The sequence below is a fragment of the Dermochelys coriacea genome, chromosome 3 (genome assembly GCF_009764565.3).
Source record: "Dermochelys coriacea isolate rDerCor1 chromosome 3, rDerCor1.pri.v4, whole genome shotgun sequence".
Taxonomy (NCBI): Eukaryota; Metazoa; Chordata; order Testudines; family Dermochelyidae; genus Dermochelys; species Dermochelys coriacea.
In genome coordinates, this window is record NC_050070.1 from 99942330 (window position 1) to 99964965 (window position 22636).

At 39.3% G+C, this 22636-nt stretch overlaps 1 protein-coding gene across 2 annotated transcripts in view; it reads left to right on the forward strand.

The window, feature by feature from the left end:
• LAMA2 (laminin subunit alpha 2) overlaps nt 1–22636 on the forward strand; it is a 492564-nt gene that overhangs the window by 406456 nt on the left and 63472 nt on the right. For both annotated transcript variants that reach the window (XM_038397415.2, XM_043510932.1), the window contains exons 40-42: nt 1757–1895; nt 6996–7098; nt 18609–18725. In XM_038397415.2, the coding sequence (XP_038253343.1) occupies nt 1757–1895; nt 6996–7098; nt 18609–18725 (359 nt within the window). The remainder of the gene's footprint in view (nt 1–1756; nt 1896–6995; nt 7099–18608; nt 18726–22636) is intronic.

The following is a 22636-nucleotide window of genomic DNA, read 5'->3' on the forward strand; positions in this document are numbered from 1 at the left end:
ATCCTGATTCAAGTCCCTGATCTGCCTGGTTCAGAGCACCACCAGGCTATAGAGTCACTCTCTCAATCTCTCCTGCTCGAGCTGTTCCACTTTGCATACATAATTAAGTATTCACTGGGCTAGAAAGAGAGAGACTCTGACTCTGTAGCCTGGTGGTTAGGTCCCTCACCTTGGACATGGGTGACTTGGGTTCATAGCTCTGCTCTAAATCAGGCAGAGCAGCGGCTTGAACCTGGGTTACCCACATTCTAGGCTATTGACCACCAGGCTATTGGCTATTCTGAGGCGGGTTTGTTTCTGTCTTATGTTTTTTTGCAAAATTTTTTGAAAGATCTCAGTTTTGTTCCAGGGCAGAACTAAACACATTTCAAAACCTCAAAAAAAATTTCATAACATGGATTTACTGTTTTCCAGCCAGTCCTGCTAATAAACTGATAAGCTTGAGAAGGTTGATAGACTATCCAGTAGATGGTGTTTGTACAAAAACACCAGTGAGTGTCATACAAATATGTCACTCAAAATATGGTTCGGCTCTACAGAAGGGACTATATAAAAATAGAACTGGGGGCTCCCTGTTTGTTGTGTCTCTCCATTTCCATATCAAATTTAATGAATTCACAGATGAAAAAATTTCAGAGCCCAGAGTGAGTTTGCAGGGCTGAAGTTTTTAATGTGGTCTTATGTGTGAGATCAAGAGGGAGAGGAATTGCACAGTCTTGTGTGGGGATATCCTGTCACCTTGTATCACAGGGGTTCTCAAACTGGGGGTCAGGAGGTTATTACATGGGGGGTCATGAGCTGCCAGTCTCCAGCCCAAGCCCCACTTTGCCTCCAGCATTTATAATGATGTTAAATATATAAAAAAGGGATTTTTAATTTATAAGGGGGGTTGCACTCAAAGGCTTGCTATGTGAAATGGGTCATCTGTACAAAAGTTCGAGAACCACTGTTGTATCAGGATAAAGCTATTTACCTCAGACACCTAGACACTAGACATTTGTACTTTCTATTAGCTATCTATGGTATTTATGTGGACCTCATTACCATAGTATCTATATGCCTCACAATCTTTTTAATGTATTTAACCTCAGAACTTGGCTAACCTCACAGGGGTGGTGTGATATCAATATGACTAAGACATGGAAAGACTAATGGTGATTCTACACTTAGAGCTGAAGGTGTACTTTGTGACCCAAGGAGACATACCTATACTAGCTCTCAACAAGCTAGCATGCTAAAAATAGCAATGTAGCGGCAGGAGGAGCTAGCCTCCCCAAGTACGTACTCAGGCAGCTGGCCCTTTACGCTGCTGCAGCTACATGGCTATTTTTAGTGAGCTAGCATGGGTCCATCTTTTTAAGATGGAAATTACATCTCAAGCTCGAAGTGGAGCTGTACCGTGGCTTTCCCAAGATCACCCAGGAAGTCTGTGGTGGAGCAGGATATTGAACGTGGGTTTCCTGAATCATAGGCTAATGCCCTAACCACTGGACCATTCTTCCTTTCAATGTGAAATATCTCCTTAACCCACAGTACACAGAACTGTTGTTGCTCCATGTGACACTAAGAAAATAAAATTTGACACCCCCCTTTAAACACTTAGCACCCAGACTTCGGAAACCTCAAATATGGCATTGTGCACTAGAGCCAATCATTAGAAATCTGGGCTGTTTGGCTCAAAGTGCCAATCCATTTTGCTCTGTTGAGCTACAGCTGCAGTTTTTAATGGTGTGCCGTAACTTTTCCACCCTAACAGAATCCTTGCTGAAGCTAAAAACCTCTCATTCAATGCCACTGTAGCTTTCAAGGCATATAGCAATATCAAGGACTATATTGATGAAGCAGAGAGACTCGCCAGGGAGGCCAAGGCCCGTGCAAATGAAGCTATGCAACTGGTAAGAAAAGTGAATGGTGTCTGTTGGAAGGGAAGCTCAGGCTGCTTCTATACCCCCGGCTCCCTGCATCCTCTTCATTCCAACTTCCATGTGCTATCATCCTAGTGCTCTATCTATACCCTCTCCTACTGCAAGAGCCCCCAGTTCTGAGATCATATCTCCACATACTTCTAGTCTATGTCCCTCCTGATCCCATTTTCCCCTCTCTGTGCCCCCTACACTGTCCTTTTCTGGACTGCTTCCCCTTTATTTTTATTCCTCTCTCATACCCTTCTGCCCATGCCTCCCCTCACCCCCCATCCCTGACTCAAGTCAACAGCTGCTGCAACAAAGCCTCGAGACAGGAGCAGGTCAGTTTCAAGTCAATGTTCTGAAGAAATCTTTATCTTGGCATTCCCCCACAATAGCTCCCTAAAATATTTAAGGGCATTTCACCGCAACAAGGCCATTGAAACAAAACAGAACTGGAGATGGCAGGGCCAGTCCACCCTGCAGATGTGATGAGCCACACAAACTTAGGAAGATTTTTTGGGAAAGTGAATGGCAGAACGATTTTAAACACTGGCAGCAAAAAACTGCATTTACAAACTGTACCAAACTTTATCTCCAAGATGAGATGCAACAAGTAAAATTTCAGGGGGTTGGTTCTTTGGGAGGGTCAAGGCAACTAGAAGGATTTTAAATGGGTATTATAATGGGAAGCTAGCTCTTTAACCTCAACTATGAAGGAACTACCTCTGCTCTACAACAAACTCAGCAGAGGCAGAAAGCCAGGGATATTTTGTATTGGGATTATTGAAGGAGTTAAAAGCTTATTTATAGAGGCAAATATGTGACCAGCTGACCTGCACTTCACAAACACACAGGCTGAAAATACCCCTGCAGATGACAGAAAACAGTGAAATTGGAAAATCTCTATACCAGATAAAGAAACTGCAATGATACAGATAGCTAGCAGAAATAATACAAAGCCCTGTGGATTCAGAGTCACAAGGCTAGAAATAAGAACAATGTGACCAGTCCATATTCATGAACAAGATAATAAGGTCTGGATTTTAAATCGGTGTTGGTGACATTTTTTGCAACTTCAAATATTAACTTACAGTTCAAGTAGCACTAATTACTGAATTTATCTCTTTATGGGAAAATGGGGCCTCACATATTGATATGTGCTGGGGAGCTATAAACATAGTTCCTTCTATCAGAATTACCAGTTTTAAAGCAAAGGCAGATAAAGAGTAGTGGGTTTATTTTCAGAATAGAAAAACAGAAAAATATCTCTATCTTTTTCTCCTTTGATGCCTCAGAGACAGTGAGGGAGACAGATGTTATGATGGTTGAATGGGAAAGAAGACAGATGCAATAGTCAGGAAACAAAGCAGGTGATTGCTATATGGCTACAAAAGGGCATATGTCAGAGAGGCAATGAACCAGCTGATTATACTATAGAGAGAAAGAGGATAGATAATTTGAAATGGAATGAAGAAAGAATGTGGACAGCGTGACATAGAGACAAATGATTACCAAGTACGGAGACCAAGGCATGATTAAGACACCATTTTTAAGGGTACTCATTCTTATGGATTCAATAGATATAGCCTTATTTGTTTTATGCAAGTTGTATAGAATAGGGATCTAACTGATAGAAAAATAGGAATGTGGAGGGAGTAATGAGTTAATGTAAAGTAATGAGTTTAGGGAAGTTGTTCTTGCTAGGTGTTTGCCATTTCTACCCTTCATAACATATAATAAAATACCTACTTCTGTATTACATAGATTCTTAAATAGAAGTGTGATATGTGGTCATTTTAGGGTTTTATTTATGTTAATGGAAAGGATGCTTTCTTTTAAATTGAAATTGACAGTGTTAAAAGCTAGAACTAAAAGAGACTAAGAAGCATTTCACTAGCAGGAAGCCTGATAGATGACTAGAAAAGATGATCCATATTTAAAAATATGATAGAAGAATTCCTCCCATTTTTTTTATAATGGATTCATTCTCCCTTTTAAAAGCAAAATAAATTAATCACTGATGCAGCATTTCCAGCATTCAAGCAGCTTTCCGCAGCCCATCACTTATCATGGGTGATGGTGGTGATTGGGTTAACTGACTGAAAAGTTGAATCATGAGAAAGGATTTGGCTTCTAGTTCAGAGTTTAGAATCAGTTTTAAAGTGGTGCTTCAAGAGATATTTTTAATGTGATCACATTTTTTAAAAGTGCCGGTGCAGTCTACTAAGCAAGATCTAGGAACTAGAGCTTGTTCTATAGTACAGAGTTAGGTTGACATAAGGCAGCTTGTGTCAACCTGATTATGTCAGTTGCTCCCGCTGACACAAGTGCCATACTACACCAAAGATATAACTCCACCTCCACGAGAGGCGTAGGGCTTACGTCGGTTTAATTAGGGTGACGCAGTGTAGTAGACACTGCATTACTTCCATTGGCTGGTGGCTGTCATTCTTGTCAGTTTTACAGCTCCAGCCATGACAAGGGGGCCGTGGGGCCCGTGGTAGCCTCCAGCTACAGCCTGGCAGCCATCAGAGCTCCCTGCTCCCAACCGCACTGCTGCCTGTGCTCCCCACTCCTGCTGCACCTGGGCGCCCTGTTCCCAAAGGGGCTGCTGCCCCGACTCCTGGCTCCCTGCTCCTTGCTCAGTGGCTGCCCCCTTCTCCCGGCGGGGAGGTGAAAAGCCCAGGGGGCAGTTGGGTTCCCAGCAGGGAGCCGTGGGAAACTGAGAGGTCTGGCTTTCAGCCCCCCACACTGCCCCTCTTCAGTTGGTAGAAGCGCTCTGGTGAGGACACGCACCACCGACAGAAGGAGGGTAGTGTGCATGTCGTTTGACAGTGCTTTTCTTTTTCTATTATCTATTTTTTAGCATATGGACTGATACAGAAGATCTAAACACAGTATCAATCCATATGTCTAAACACACAGTATCACCTGCTATTAAAAGATGAAGGAGTTTACCATCACACACGCTTGCCTACACACATGAACACTCATGTTGCACACAGTAAGATATTGGTAATGTCTGTGCTTTTCATTAAGTCAATATCTTATGAACCACAAATCACCAAAATGCACATATTGTATAAGATGCTTTGATTAGTTGACTTTTTGAATAGCATATTTTCTTTTAAATTGTTTTCAATTTGTACATCTCTATTTATCTCTGAAAAGGCCTTTGTAAATATTATCTTTATGCTATATGGAGTGCAATCAGGGTTTCAGGCACAAATATCAGTCTTGCCCTAATTACTCAGCCCCTTGTTCAAACCACATCTTGTTTTTGCATTGCAAATGCAGCCTTTCCACTTCATTCTATCAAATATAAACTGCCTTTAATAGCCAATCAAGCAAGCCCAGCAAATTGTTAATAATAACAAAAATGATCATTAGATCTGAAGTTCTATGCTCACAGAGTGATCATTCCCTAGTTCCGAAGCTCAAAGGGAAAAAGAACATAAAAACATAATCTGATTTGACAGGTGTATCTGCTGCCAAAACTGGCCAAACATGCCTCCTTCAGGAGCAATTCCCTTATTGCATTGGAGATCAAGTAAAGATTCCTCATGGATACTCTTTTTAAGGGATTATGGGTATCATTTTTACTATACGTGCAATGCATTATATTAGCTGTTACTCTATGTTAAAAATAGATATATAAAACCCAGCTCTGCAGTTTTTATGGGTATGTTGAAATCAGCAGTTCCGCGTGCACAGGGACTGCAGACTTTAGGTCTTTGAAGCCCTAAGTGAGCTTGGATATATGGAATACTATTGCACAATAATGCAGTCACCTGGATTTTATTTCAGGAGAGCACTTTAGCACATGCTTTTGTCAGGCCCTATTCAGGAAAGCACTGAAGTATGTGTTTCAGTCCTATACAATAACAAGGAGCCTGAAGCTGTGCGTATATCGAGTACAGCACCTTAAGCAGTAAAATGCTCTCTTACAGAGAACCGCATTGCGAGGGTGTATTGAATTTCCAAAGAATTCAGGGCTTCTGCCAAGATTTTGATATGGTTAGGCAAATGTATGGACTCCAATGTATAACAGAGAAGTGGAGAAATCTGCAAGTGTTCAAAAATATGACCTTTGGGCTTTATCGGACTATAAATATTAAATAATACAGTGTCATTTAATTGGCACGTAATTAATTTTTAAGTACATGTATCTGCCCTGCAAAATGAAAAGTGGCTACTTTTTAATTACATACTAGTTACAAGGCTATGACCCATGACTAATATAAAATGTTATCTGGCTGTCAAGAGTATCCTCAAAGAAATGCAGTCTGTGTTATGGAGTGACCGGAGTTCATTCTCTCAAACTGAACAGTAAATGATTCAGATTCTAGAGCATTTCCTAGCAAGTTAAAATACTAATTTAATTTAGAAAAACAGTTTTTCCTATGTCAACCTTGAACTGTAGGTACAGCTTTGTGTGATTCTCAAATAATGAGATTTTTAAATAGTGTTTAGTAGTTAAGAATTTCAGATTTAACTACACCTTACCCTTTTGTCCCCCTCCTAAACCTATTTTCATTCATTTCACCTTGACTGACTTGGTTTGATTCAGGAAATACAATTGCTATGAGAACATCTCTCTGGTCTATGTTAGAGTCTGTGTTGTGAGATCTAGTCTATTTATTAACCATTTCATAGCTGTTGTTAAGGAGAAATATCAAACTGTATTATGTTATTGTGTCCTTAGTTGCAGGAAAAAATCCAGACTGAAAAAAATCTGCTTACAAAAATTTGAAAAAAATCTGCTCCCAGATTCTATTATGCTTTCACTACATTCAGAAACAATTTGTCTTTCTGTCTCTTTTATTAACTTCATCATTGACATTCCAAGGGAGCCCTGGTTTCTTGTAAAAAATAAAAGTAAATTAATAAGTGAAAAGTATTTTATTAATCTCTGTTGAAGAACCAGTGTAATGGCAGCAGCATATAATTCAGAGAACATTGATGACTGCTTAAAATTTCAATGATTCTTGAGCTAGATCTTCCTCCTATACTTTTTATTACTTTAAACTTGCCCTGAACCAGCTTAAAAATACTTTTCTGTAAATGACACTGCTTGTTGGCCTGCAGGCATCTGGTCCTCAAGGATCGTTGAAGGATGGTGCCAAGAAGTCGCTTCAGAAAAGCTTCAGGGTTCTTAATGAGGCCAAGAAGTTAGAAAGTGATGTTAAAGGTAAGTGTACTCTATATGACATTAATTTCTGTTGATAAACTACTAAGATTGAGTATGTTCCTAGTGCAAGGAAGACATATCAGTGGAAATTTTAAAAAAAAGCTCAGCCGGAGACACTGTGACCTAAATGCAGAGCCTTAGATGACTAAGTTATCCTGATTGCAGGACATGAGTATAATTTGTAACTTTATGACTATTTATTTAAGACTAGCTTCAAATTCTGACTGTGGGCCCATGCAAAGTATTAATGCAGTAATATGTGCCTACATGGGCAACCGGGGTGTTCGGTCCAGTAGGGCTACTTGCTCCCTGTTACTGGTGGGCAGATAAGGGTAATGGTAGAGCCTTAGGTTCACCACTGATTCATTGGCTACAGTAGGTGAGCCAGCATTATAGATGGTGGGTTGTAATTTACTACTGTTACAGGCCAGCAGTAAATTACTACCCTACCACCTAGGAGTAAGGATGAAGCAATATAGGCTTTGCAATGAGGAGCTATGTCTCTGAGTCACAATGTCTCCCTGAACTACTCATGGCTTGGTGTTAGAGCTGGAAAAAGAATTGAGGGTTTTTCCACTAAAAATTTCAGTGAAAAAGAGGCGAGGGTGGGAAGTTTTCATCAAAATTTTCATAGGAAAATTCTAACTTTTCATTAAAAAATTACATTTCACTTTTCAATAACCGAAAACTGTAAACATTAAGCCCCAAAACTGCAGATTTGAGGCTAACAACTGTCAAAAACCAAACCAATTTCAATTTTTAGCCAAAAAATTTTTGCTGTTTAGTTTTCCGTATTCCAATGAAAAAATCAAACATTTTTGAGGAAATGAGATACTTTCAGTGAAAATTTTCATTGAATCAAATGAAATTTTCTAATGCAAAGAATTTTCAACAGAAAATATTGACCAGCCATAGATGGTGCAGCTCATGCATTATTTCTTTCTGAGGGCTTTGCTTAAAGTCAGAATCTAGCCCTTAAAATACATACATTACCTTAATATATAGTAAAGCAGGTCAAATCATATTTATATATAATGTATTCAAATGTTTTCCTATCAATTATTGAATGTATTTTTGGTGAATATATTTGTCATTATTTGACCAGTTCTAGCATCTTGCAGCCAGTAGTAGCCTACTTCCAGAGCTTTTTATCCAGACAAATCCTAAACTGTTTTATAAACTTCTTAAAGAGTATACAAAATCACTTATTGTAACACTAATGAAAGCCATCTCTGGATGGAGTCGAATATAGCATCTGTTCAATAGCTGTCAACAACCCTCCATAACAGCTTAGGACAGGAAGTAAAAAATACCTTATTTGAATGAAAATGAAGGGGAAATATTTGGTAAGCAGAATACAATTACCCACTTTGAATTTGGCCAGTATTCTGAAGTTCCCACCTCTGCGCTTGTGGAAAATGCTAGGGGTTTTTAATGATCACAAGTGGTCTCAACTGCCATTTTATGTCAGCCAAAGAAAAACATCTCCAGAACTATAGCATTTTGGGTCAATGGTTTAATAAAAACTTGGAAAGAAGAGTATCACCTACTGAATCAGCCTTTGAAGGCCTTCTATCCAAGTACTAACCAGGTTTAGTTTATGATTATGAGATATGATATCAAGTCCAGGGTGGTAACTTTGTGGCTTACTTCAGATTAGGATCCAGTAAATTTGATGTGCATTCCTTTGTTATAGTTTGAAATGTCATCCTGGATCTTTTGGAAAAAAGCTATGTGCAATGATCATAGCATCTCTTGAATTTTGAGTAATAATCATGGCATAGTCAGATCAAGCTTAACTGGCTGAAATTATCATAGCAAGCTAGGGACACCTGGAAATAACCATAAAAACAGGAATGTTACAGTCCTTGGAAGCCTGTGAGAAGAAACAGATATGGGGCCTGCAAGGATATAAAAAAGATGGCACCCTGGAAACAGAGAGACTGACATGATTTTTCTTGCTGACAAATTGCAAGCTCATCATAGTTTCTGAAAATCAAGATGATTTCTTTGCTTTATGCATCATCACTAGAAAATCACCAACAATAAGATTCTGGAATCAGGTCATAGCTGGTTATTTCCTTGATGGTGCCTAAAGCCATCTGTAGTGCTAACATTAGTTATAAATTGTTTGTGTTAGAACATAAACAAATTTTGTCCAGAAAATGATTGGGTCCAGTCCTTCGGTCCTTTTCCTGCAAAACCCCTGTTGACCTCATGCAAGTTGTAGTACAAAAGCATAAGATCTACAGGATCAAACCCAGAGGAGGTAGATCTTAATGTGTCTTTTCGGCTATTTGCACTTAAACATATTTTGGCAGCCCTAGGAATTCAACCAACAGAACATATTTAACATGCAGTAAGTAGTAGATAGGTTTAAAGAGGTCATTTATTATGTTTTATGATCATATTCTCTTGGGGAATTAAAAATATTTTATCACAGTCTAAAAGTGCAGGAGATGTGAAAATGTGTAGCACTGATAGCTTGTAAAGCTGGATGTACATTTTAGTTGCCCATTCCATAAAATTCTATTGTGTGTCTTGACTGCAAGATTTAGTAAAGATATAGGGCTATATTATGAAATTTGGGAGCAGCCCACAGTAACATGTGGTGCAGATCCACAAAACTGTTGGAGGATGGGGAGCAGGAAGTAGTCAGGTGAGGGAGGAAGGACGCCTATCTCTCTAAACTCCCAGGCATTCAATAGTACACCCCTTTCTGGGGTACAGCTTATTCCATCAGGCACTGTAGGCCTGTTTCACAGACCAGTGTATATGGGACAGTAGAGATCTGGCTCTATCTCCTCCCCATCCACTTTGATGACCACATTTATTTTGAATACACGGTGCCACAAACAGTGGAACATGGTCCATAATGATGATTGATCTATTATGACTATTATGATATGGGATTCTATGAATAGAGAATGCAAGGAGCGTAATAAAATTAATGCTATGGGTTTATGGAAAATAGATCCTGTCAAACTAACTTGATACCTTTTTTTGATGAGATTACAAGTTTGGTTAATAAAGGTAATAGTGTTGATATAATATATGTAGACTTTAGTAAGGTGTTTGACTTGGTACCACATGACATTTTGATTAAAAAACTAGAACAATCTTAAATTAGCATGGCACACATTAAACGGATTAAAAACTGGTTACCTGATAGGTCTCAAAATAAAATTGTAAATGGGGAGTCAAGATCGAATGGGTGTGTTTCTAATGGGGTCCCACAGGGATTGGTACTTGATCCTATGCTGTTTAACATTTTTATTAATGACTTGGAATAAAACTTAAAATCATCACTGGTAAAGTTTGCAGATGACACAAAAATTGGGAGAGTGGTAAAGAATGCAGAGGGCAGGTCACTGATACAAAGCAATCTCTATTCCTTAGCAAGCTGGGTGCAAGCAAACACTATGTATTTTAATATGGCCAAATGTAAACATCTAGGAACAAGGAATACAGACTATACTGTATAGTGGAGAACTAGTGGAGGACTCTATCTTGGGAAGCAGTGACTCTGAAAAATATTTGGGGATCATCATGGATAATCAACTGAACAAAACGAAAAGGAGTACTTGTGGCACCTTAGAGACTAACAAATTGAACAACTGAACAAGAGCTCCCAATGCTATTCTGTGGACAAAAGAGTCAATGAGATCCTTAGATGCATAAACAGGGGAATCTAGAAGACATTATTTTACCTCTGTATTTGGTATTGGAGTGAGCACAGCTGGAACACTGTGTCCAGTTCTGGTATCCACAATTCAAGAAGGATGTTGACAAATTGGAGAGAGGAGTCATAAAATGATTAAAGGATTATAAAACATGCCTTATAGTGATAGACTCAAGGAGCTCAATCTAGTTAGCTTAACAAAGAGAAGGTTAAGGGATGACTTGATTACAGTTTAAATACCTACATGGGGAACAATGGGCTCTTCAGTGTAGCATCACATTGGCATACTATGATCCAATGGCTGGAAGTTGAGGCTATACTGATTCAGATTGGATATAAGAGTAATTTTTAATTATGAGAGTAATTAACCACTGGAACAGTTTACCAAGGGTCATGGTGGATTCTCCATCTCTGACAATTTTGAACTCAAGATTGGATGTTTTTCTAAAAGATCTGCTCTAGAGGAATGATTTGTGGGAGGTTCTATAGTCTGTGTTACACAGGAGGTCAGAGTAGATGATTAGAATGGTCTCTTCTGGCCTTGGAATCTATGGATACCTGAAGAAGTTACACAGCTATATTGGAACAGTCATTTGGTATGGACACTTCTCCACAGTGCAAGATGTCTTGTGCTCAAAGTAAAAAGTGAGGACAGAATTTGGCTCAGATATGAGTGAATTCCGTATGCATATATAAGCATATAACTTGGCCCGGAAAAGCATATTACAATATAAATTATATATTTAGAGGCTGTTTTAAAATACACTCCAACCAAAGTTTCACTCCTATCAAAATTCACAGAAGTGAAAGTGCAAATAGTATAAAGTATTTGCAAGACAATTTCAATCCAAGCAGAAAGGGACATTTATAAATTCACAAACTAGGTTCTCATCTACACTCACGCAACCCCACTGAAACTGATAGGTTTTCATTAGGATTCTTTAATAATGATTTATATTAAAATTGCTTTGTAGAGACATAAAACAAAGTTTCATTGCATGGATTCTGAACATAATTAAATATGGTCTCAAATTCCACCTTCCCTGCAGAAATCAGTTAATATTTGTGCCCTGAATGTGGATACAGCAGAGTAAGAGCAATGAACAGATTTCCCACCTCCCCCTGCTTTTACATCAAAATAATGATGTTACTGGTATGAACATAATCCCTCCTGTATGTGGTGGCATTTCTGGGATGGGAAGTGAGAGCTGAGATTAAAACTAATAGAATGAAACCTCCTTAGGATTCTTACAAAGTTGCCCTCTTCAGAATCCCTACTGGAAATACAAAAGTGAAAGATGGATGATGGGCACTCTATAAATAGCTGGTAGACAGAAGTAATCATTAGTTCAGAATTTCTCTCTCTGCACTACAGGTAATACATTAGTTAAAGTAATGAAAACCCGTAAACCTCTCAAATAATCTATCCTCCAGGAAGCCAGGCCTAAGGTATGACGGAGATGGGAATGTTTTCTTGCTACATTATGACATTCTCATGATTTGTGGCCAATTACACTAGTTATAAAATGGCTGTTAATCAGAAAAATGCCATATATTACTTCCAAAAACTGCTGAAATAGTCCTTACAGAGAAAAACTTCTGACAGCAGCTATTACAATGTAGGTTTAGTCATTTCTCTCTCTGTGGGACTGAGAGTTAGAAGGAATAAACTTGCGGGGAGAAGTAGATTCTATTTGTAGTGCTTTGCCTACGTGTAGAGTTTCAAGAATTTGGCTGTGAGGGAGTGAATGCAGCTGCCTGCCAGCTTTTCTCTCTGTCTGTCTGTACCTTGACAGATTCTCAGCTTGCCAGGAGCAATTTGTCTTGCTTATAATTTTGAATTTACATTTTTAAAAATATGGTTGCTCCTGTGCAGATTTGAGATCAAATATGGAGTTTTGTCCGAACAGATCAATGAAAAGTGAAGTAAGATTGTGTACAAGCTCCCTTTGAGCTGGAGACATGTCAGGTGGCTTCTGAAATTCAGCTCATATCATTTTCTTTAGTTTAAGAATTGACAGCTTGAGGAGACTCTACCCCTCTGACAACAGGTGAACATTTTTAGCTAAAACATTTCACTTCTGACAAGTACAGGTAAATCTTATGCAGGGATTTTGTCCTAACCTGAAGTGGATTTTAGCTGATCTAGTGTGTTGTAATCACTGAATGGTTACACATAGTAGAGCTCCTGTATTAATTTTGGTAACCAACATACTCTTCAATACAAAAATTACAATCAATAATAAATATACAATTTTTTTAGTAAAGATTGACCAACATAGGATGCATCTCCCTCATTACATCTCTATTTTTTCTGCTTATTCCTGTCTACTGTCTTGCATATTCTGTAGCTAAAGCATTAACTTGGGACTCTTTATAGGATAAGACAGTGGGGAGCAAGAATTCTATTTGCAAAGGAGCAAAACAAATGTAATAGAAGCAGCAAGATATACACATAATTTCACCAGCTAATTTGGACAGCACCCAGCCAACAATGTCTACTGTGCATGCAGTTTCTATGGGTTTAAAACTACTCTTTAAAAATAATCTAATGAAGCTTCCTTTCCCATTCTTTGGTGTCACATTTAACTATGTGTTCTTTATGATGGCATCTTAGACAATTTCCCATGAGAACATGCATTCCATGTTGCTATAAGAATACTATATATGTTAACAGCCAAGTGAAGGTATTTTAATGGTGCCATGTCATCAGCAACTAATCAGTTCTCCCAATATATAAAATCTGCAGAGACCTAAACTATTCCTTAGATATATAAATAGATAAATCATCCTCCATTTATATGTAGCTCCTTAATCACCTACAATACTCAGGCATATGTGGTGCCAGATTAAAATGTGGGGAAATGGTTTTGCTCTTATGACTTCTTTAGGTGTTTTTCTTCTTCTGCTGAGTAGACAATGCTTTATCCCTTATTGTTATGCCACAGAAACATAAAATTGTTTTGGCCATCTTAATCCAGGTCACTGGAACAGGTGTCCATTGCCCAAAACACAATCACAGCCAGCACTAATTGGCATTCTTGTGCAACCCCCTCACAGAGGCTAAGAACTGAATGGGTATACAGGGATCAATCCTGCAAGGCATTCAGCCAACTCAATTTCAGTGGGAGTTGAAGGTGCTCAGCATCTTACAGGAATGAACCCATTAACTCCTCCAAGGCCAGTGGTAAAGCATGTTAACTGAGCAATGTGGACAAACTTATATTGCAGCTGCTCATATTGTACCTATTCTCAAGCTACCTGAAGGATTTTGGCCTCCAGCATTTTTCAATATTAAATATTTAAAGGAGAGGAAAAAATTCCATGTTAAATGAAGCCAGTGCATGTCACGATTAATATACAACATACCTGCTCAATACTTAATAAAAAGTACTGTCTGAATTATAGATTTACAACAAGTTACTTCCCAATATGGTCTTTAAGAACTTTATTACTTAGCAACATTTTTAAGAGAACTTCTCATGAACAGTGGTTTTAGGAGCTCCTCCCCTTCCCTCCCTTTCAGCAAGGGACTCCCTTAGGGCATTTATTTATGGCTTTATTCTTCTAATACTAAGAAAACAATTAAAAATGCATTTGATAAATTAAAAGGAAAAAATATTAAAAAGATGGAGTTTGAATATTCAAATTTAGGAGTTCCAGAGAGACTGAACTTATTAAAATCCATAAAAAATAGTTTGATGCTATAGTTACAAACAGAGGAAACAGAGGTCTGGAAACACGATGCTTCAGAAATATAGGAGGGGAATAATTAGCATAATTTCTGGATCTGGCAGGCTAAAGAGGAGGAAAGGAGACAATTGAAGACCATACAGCAAAATTACTAGAAACACCACCTGAAATGAATAAACTATGTCAGAATTATTTTAAAATGTATACACACTAATATTCCAAAAAGGGACCAGAGATACTGGGGAAATATCAGGCAAATTTAGAAAATTAAATGGATCTAATTAAAACTGTTTGGAAGCTGATCTTAGTAGACAAGAAATTAGCTCTGCTACATTCTCTGATCATTTAGGGGTAGATTCTGATGCCTTTACTCTTGTATAGTAGCACCTTACTAGTAGCCCCACTGACTTGACTATTCAATGAGATTGGAGAGTTTCTGAACCTGGTGCTTAAAAATACAAGGCACCTGGGCATCCAGGGCTAACCTTTGTAATTCAAACAAGATCTTTCCTAGGGCTTACTGCAGCCTCAACTCACCTCGCTTTCTCCCACAGGTTGCCCAAAAAGGGAGGCTACCTCCTGTTCTATGTGGGGCACTTCCCAAGAGTGAAGCCTTAGCTCCACCCAGCTCAAAGTATTCCCCACCCTCCTACCTTAAATAAGAGAAGCATATTCTTCCCTGGTTGACATTTCAGACAGTCTTGGAGTCCAAAATGTATCTCCCTCTTACATGCCCCCCAAACATTGCCCCTCCCACAACAGCAGAAGAGGTATAGGTGGGGGCCTCTAGTGCACAAGGGCTTGATCCTGCAATATGCTGAGTGCCCCCAACTCTCAATAAGTTGAAGGTGCTTTGCACTTGGCAGGATCAGGTCCTACCTGGGTAATTAAATGTTTTTTTCAGGGAGCCATAGATTTGCTTGGACCAGCTCCCTATCTTCCCCCAATTCGAGGCCAGCTCCTAATCCCTTTCTTTTTCATCCTCCATCAGGATGACTGCTCATGCTCCAGTGTCTGCTGTCCCTCAGCCCCCTTCCTTTTCCACCTGTGATTGTTTCTCTCTTTCTGCCTTTTGTTGCACTGCCTGTCCCAGAGGTTGTGCAGATGCATGTGCTCTTTTGCTCTCTTTTCTACCCATTTTTTAGAAATACAACTTTTTAAAAAGTGCAATCTACTAAAAAAGAGCCTCACTTTATAAGGCCAGTGTTAATACTGTTCTAATAAATCACCTGGAAAGGAACAAAAATCTGAAATACATATCTGTTAACTCATTACAATAATTGATCAATCAATCAAAGAGACAGCTATTGTGCTGTCATTAGAGCACATGGGATTCAAGCACAGAGTATAGAGTCTATCCGAAGATATTCAGAGTACCATAGGAATACTGTACACTTTGCCAGTTAATTAAGAAAGCAGGAAAATAAGATTTTTTTGACACACAAAATCATTTGATTCCCTGGTAGTAACTAATTGGCTAGTTTTGAGGGTTACAAAAAATCTTCAAGCCTTTTTATAATCTACGAAAATGCATATCTTGGTTTTATAGGTAATGTACAGTTTTCTTAGATTTTATTTTTAAAAAATAACAATTTGTCTTCCTATCTGTATACATCCGTCTTTGACAGATTTTAATCTTTTATAATTTATTGACTGGTTTCTCTCAAGCCACATCCAGGAAAGTTAATACCCATCAGTTCTGAGAAAAACAAATATGCTTTCTTTTTTAAAAAAGAGCTTTGGAATTCTGTAATAGTCACTGAGAGAATTAAAATTAGTTAAGAAAGTTCTTCAAATCATACAATATAGTTCTGTATAGCAGCTCATACAGAGGGGTCCCAAGCTGTTCCAAGCCAGTATGTGCTATTGTAACACAAACAATATTAATAATAATTGTTTCAGGTCAATGTGAGACAGAGACAACTGAGACACTCTTTGCATAGATAATGTAGAGTCAAATTGCTCATACAGTAATTCTTCTAATAGTTTGGTAAAGTGGACAGTACACTGAAACTATTTAATTCAATCTTGAACCTTAGGTAGGCAGTATGAGATTTTTTCAGTCTGTCCCACAAATGTCTCAAGTCTCTCCGATAATTTAACTCACACTGGGAGCTCTTTTGACCCTTAGTCAGCCTATAATCAGGGGACCAGAAAGGTGACTTTGATCTAGTCTGGCAGACACCACAGACATCTGTTTGGATAAGTATTCAAACTTCTAATGTATTTAATTTCACTGAACTTCTACACTTTTGAAGGTCACAGTTAGAGTGTATACCCCATCCCCTTTTCTACAAATTATTCTCCATCTTCTGCTATCAGTTCAATCAGTTATTCTGATTCATGGAGTACATTGAAGCCAAGAAATTCCCACCTTTCTGTTCCTCAACTCCAAAGAGCTCCATAATAATGGGAATAAGTGATTAAAAATGTCCCCCCAAATAGGTGTTTTCAGACATAATTAGCATTTTTCCCCCAAACTGTACACTGGACTTTTTGAAATGAAGATTTCTAAATAACTTCAGTTGGAGCCTCTCTCTGAAGAGTCTGAAAAATCATTTTTATGTAGCATGTTGTTCCAGCAAAAATATCACTGTTATGCAAAACAGTTTGTGAAGAATATTGACTTATCTGTGAAGGATAATGTCAGTTTCATCCTTCATGTACTGATTATCACATTACTGATCCTCTGGTTTGTACTAGTTTTTCAGTTTAAACAAATTTTGATATATGCTTTTATCTACAAACAAGTTTCCCCCCAAAAAATCAATCTGCATATTTCATGATAACTTTTTCTTGATGTAGCCTCCTAATATTGATCATGATGCCGCTAATATGGTTTCATGCCCTTTCTCTGGACATTGTATCAGCAGTTGTTGCCGTACTTTGAAAAAGTCCAGCAAGAATTGGGAAATAGCATGCTAATGGTGATAGTACACTACCCTATTGTATTGTTTTGTCACTCAAAATGGATGAACCATTGGCCTAGGGCAGACACCTGAAGAAGAACTTGTGAGGTTACCATAGAAAAGTTTAATGTTGCTTATCTTTAAAGCACAGGTCTGGTAGTTTGGCTTCTTGGGTCCTCTGCCCGGTTTGCCATTGACTCACTGGGTGGCCTTGGGTAAATCACTTAACCTCTGTCTGTCTTATTTTGTACTTACAGGAGTGTTGAGTACATAAAAGCACTTTGAGAGCCTTAATAAAATCCCTCTATAAGCACCAAGTATCACCATATGGTAGTCTAAGGAAATCAAGCACTTAGATACAAAAGAAATAGGTGCCTTAAAATATGGAAGATAGCATTAGTAAACTCTGGAACTGAGTGTTACATATGTTCATTGCAGTAACTTAGTAAATTAATTAAATATATGTATATTGATGACAAATGGGTTGTTCATGGTCTGTTCTATTACAGTACATACCAAATGAATGTTTAAATGTAACCTGTGCCTGCTTGGTGTGGCAGTCTGTCCCCATCTAATGACAACCTGTGACTCCGGAGCCATGTGCAGCTCTTCATAAGTTAATATGCGGCTCCTTGCCTAGGCACTGACTCTGGGGCTGGTGCTATAGATGCTAACTTTACAATATGCTGGGGGCTGCTCATTGCTCAACCCCTTGCTCTGCCCCAGGCCCTGCCCCCCCACTCCACCCCTTTCTGCCCCCTCCCCTGTACCTGCCGAGCCTTCGCTCTCCCCCCTCCCCAACAGAGCCTCCTGCGTGCCACGTAACAGTTGATCGCGGCGGATGGAGGCATGGAGAGGGAGCGGGAGGCACCGATTGGTGGGGCTGCCAGCAGGCAGGAGGTGCTGCAGGTTGGAGTGGTGAGAGCTGATGGGGGGCTGCTAAAATATTAGTGTGGCTCTTTGGCAATGTACATTGCTAAATTCTGTCTCCTTCTCAGGCTCAGGTTGGCCGCCCCAACCTAGACCATGTACAGGTTGATGAGTCTGCTATAGGCTTGACTAAGAGCCAGATGGCTTTTAGCTCATGCAATAGAGGCTCATACACTAAACTTCAGAGGTCTAGGGTTTGATCCTGCCTGCTGATGACCAGGGTCTGTCTGTGTTACATAAACACAGCACAGTGAAAACAATGCGTTAAAGCTTTTTTGTATGTGTACTCTCTGCAGAAAATGGGGATATCTTGAATAGTATGCAGTACAGGTTGAAAAATGCTGATGAAAAGAATTCTGATCTCCTGAGAGCTTTGAATGACACCTTTGGAAAGCTGGCAGCCATTCCTAAAGGTAAGTATAAAAAGTGCTGAAGCACTGGGCTCAGTTGTGCTTCATTGTGTCATCTTGCATCTTTTTAAAAATGTGTATAGGTGTTATTTGTTGTCTACATACACTCCATCCATTGGCTGCTATCTCAGCCACAGTGCTTCTTTCACAATGAATGTACACTGTGTGTAAGAGGGAAACTGAACTGAACACAAATGCCTGGTGTTCATTTGAATTTTGGGCTTGTAGGGGCTGCCATGTTTTTGTCATTCTCAAATGGCCCACTTCTGGAAGATAGTACTTCTGGAAAGGAGTGATGGCGTACTGTTAGGCAATCAGTCTTTTTCAGAAGCTGCGAGTGCTCCCTGATAGTACCTGTTTTCAGAACAGTACTTCCCAGAATGGTAAGAACGATGATAACGGCATCAGCAAACAGTTCAAAGAGACCTGGGATAAATAATCTCAAATTGCCCAAAGGACTCCCGATAGTCTGTATCTAGAGAGACCCAAATGAGTGAGTCGTTTTGGTCCACCTATACTTTAGAATACTGCTCAGTCAACAGTGAATCATGGTAGATTCTGTAAATAGTATATCATTTTCCCAGCACTGTCATTTGTGAAATAAATAAATGATTGTGTGTCCCATACTAGTGGCCCTGCACTTTTTTATATATAAACATTGATACATGCAGAAATAGAATATATACACATGCTAATGAACTATTGCTCTTTTACCTTAGGGCTTGTCTACATAGGGAAATAGCTCAGAATAGCTATTGTGGAATAAGTGTTCTGCACTAGGTCCCCATATAGACACTTATTCCACTTGAAGAGTTCATGGATTAAGATAAATTGTACAAAGGCACTTTTAGTGCACAATAAGAATGTCCACAGAGAGCTAGTGTGGAATTGCTTTTGCACTTTTAATTCACACCTTAACTTATTTCGCAATCACTTCCCAATGTAGACAAGCTTTTAATGAATGATTGCTCTAGTAATTATTATTAAAATAGCATAAGAGTGTCATCCTCAGCATCTAAGGGGCTCACAACTTTGTCTTTGCTCTGTCCTGTTTCCTTTTTTCCTTCGACATCCCATTTCACATCCTACACTATACCTTGTTGCCCTCTCTTTTTTCTCACACTGGGGCCTGAATGCCTTCTTGCATGTTGACCTTGTCCCTGTAACTGCCTTTCTGGTCCAGTGTGCCATCTGTCCTCACTTTCCTTCCTTAAAATTTACCTCTTTCATTAGCTATCCACCACTGAGTTCTGCTGCTATGTTACCTGCTCCTGCTGTCATGCTTGACATTCTTCTCCCAATAATATTAAATAATAGGAAGAGTAAAACACAATATTGATAAAAATCTGAATTAAACCTAACAACTTCAGAAACAAAACTGTGTGATCCTTATTTGTTGTATCTGTCCTCTATTCCCCACATCTCCTCAGACCATTGTCTTCTGTCATTACTTGCTGTGCTGTGTCTTATTTAGACTATAAGTTCCTCAGGACAGGGACAGGCTTTCTTCTATTATCATAAGGTGCTATGCAACTTATGGTACTATATAACTAATAGCAAAGAGTCTTTCATTAATATGCAAGAGCTCCATATATTTGATACTTTTTGTGGTGCTAGTAAGGGACAGAGAAATACATTATAACTTCATTATAGTGGACACTTACAAACTGAATGCTTGTTTAAACATTCGAACAAAACATTCAAACAAAACAAAAAAGCTCTATCATCTATTTCAGAATGTAGTTTGCTATGTCTGTTCTCTCTAAAGAACTGCTCATTGTTGTTATAAACTGAAAAAATGCCCTGGAAATTTGCACCAAAGAAAAGTTATTATCTATCCATTTTGAGGTGTTCTCGAAGGACTGCACACAAAGCTCCATGCAATATTTTTCACCAATTTATTTCACACATTTTTGCATCTTCCAGATTTCATGTAACTGGAGATATTCTATTTTATTCACCCAGATCCTTGAAATCTTTCATTCATGAGATTTTGTGCTATGTCATGCATACTTTAGTTAATTTTGTGAAGTTACTGCTACAGCTACTAGTGTGACTGTGTGCAGATAGATGTCTCAATCAAGCAGAATGGACCTCAGAAGGCCGTCGCCTTTAGGAATACTAAATGTGAAGAGAGCAGAAGAAATATGAAGTAAGCAATCAATGGCAATGTAGATTAGAGTTAGAGAGTTTTTGCTCTTGGGACAAGGGCACGAGTGCACGAATGGCGTGCTTTGTAAATATGATTAAAACAAAGTCTAAAATCTGTAGCAAATAAATGTCAAAGATAGGAAAATGCAGTAAACTGGTTATCAAACAGAGAATTAAAAAGCAAACTACTCTAGTCATATCCCTGGCTTATCAAAGATTCAACAAAACAGAATGGCCTGAACCAATAATTCAGACTTGACACAAAAAAAAAAAAAGCTCAGACAGATAGCTGCAGTGGCACAGGAGCTAGCAAACGGAGCTGAAAACAGGGGAGTCTGAGTAGGAGTTTGGAAGGGGAGTTTATATTGTGGTGGTTGTTTGGGGTATGTTTTTCTGTGGGGGGTGGTCTTTTGGTGTGGCTTGTGTTTCCCAGATTAACAGGACTTGGGTGGGAAGGCTATGACAGATACGGAGGCAGCAGTGGGAGTGACTCATGTAGTGGAAGACACAATGAGGATGACTGGATGTGGAAGCTGTAGTATGTACATGATCTTGGAGGGGGGACCTGGTAAGAGTTTTTTCTGCATGAAATGCCGTCTGATAGAGCTGATGGAGGAAAAGATCTGAGGTTTGGAGATGCAGGTGGAAAGTCTGGTTGAGTATAGGAAGGGGTTTGAGCAGATGATGGAGCAAAGACATGAGGTATCTGAAGGGAAAAGCTCAGACTTACAGATGGAAGCAGGGCTGGGGAATTTTGAGGGGAGATTGGGTGAGGAAAGTGATCAGTGGAAGCATGTGACTAAAAGAACCAGGCAGAGGAAAAGAGGGGTTAGTGAAGGAGAAATAGAGCTTAGGACCAGGTTTGCAGAGTTGGAAAATGAAGAAGGGGCTCAGCAGGTAGTTGCTGAAGGTGGAAGGGCAAGGAAGAAGAGAAGAGCGGCTAGTCCTATAGGAAAAGGGGAAGAGTCAATGGAGACTATACCAAATATGAGCCCCAGGAGGATACAGGATGGGTTGAAGAGAATTATAAGGGAGAATAGGAATGGAAAGAACTTGCATCCAGAGGGAACATGGGAGAGACTGGAGAATAGCACCATCACCAGGAAAAGGCAGGTCTTTGTGATCGGGGACTCTTTATTGAGAAGAATAGACAGGCCTGTAACTAGAGCTGATCCAGAGAATAGAAGGGTGTGCTGTCTTCCAGGTGCTAAGATAAGGAATGTAGACCTGAGGTTGAAAAGGATCCTAAAGGGAGCAGGAAAGAGTCTCCTAATTATCCTTCATGTGGGAACAAATGATACGGCTAGATTCTCGCTGGAAAGTATTAAGGGAGACTATGCTAGGCTGGGGAAGACGCTTAAGGAAATCGAGGTTCCCGTGATCTTTAGTGGGATTCTGCCTGTTCCTAGAGAAGGGCAACAAAGGTGTGACAAGATTATGACTATCAACAGATGGCTTAGGCAGTGGTGCTATAAGGAGGGCTTTGGGATGTATGGCCACTGGGAGGCATTCATGGACAGAGGACCATTCTCTCGGGATGGACTTCATCTGAGTAGGGAAGGAAATAGACTTCTAGGATGGAGGCTGGTACAACTGATTAAGAGAGCTTTAAACTAGGAATTTGGGGGAGATGGTTGGGAGATGTCCAGGTAATCTCCATGCTGGATTTTAGCATTGAGAGGGAAGAAAACGAACTAAGAAAGGATACAGCCATGGGTAGGAGACTACATATAAGGAGGAAGGGCACTGTGGATACCAGTCTA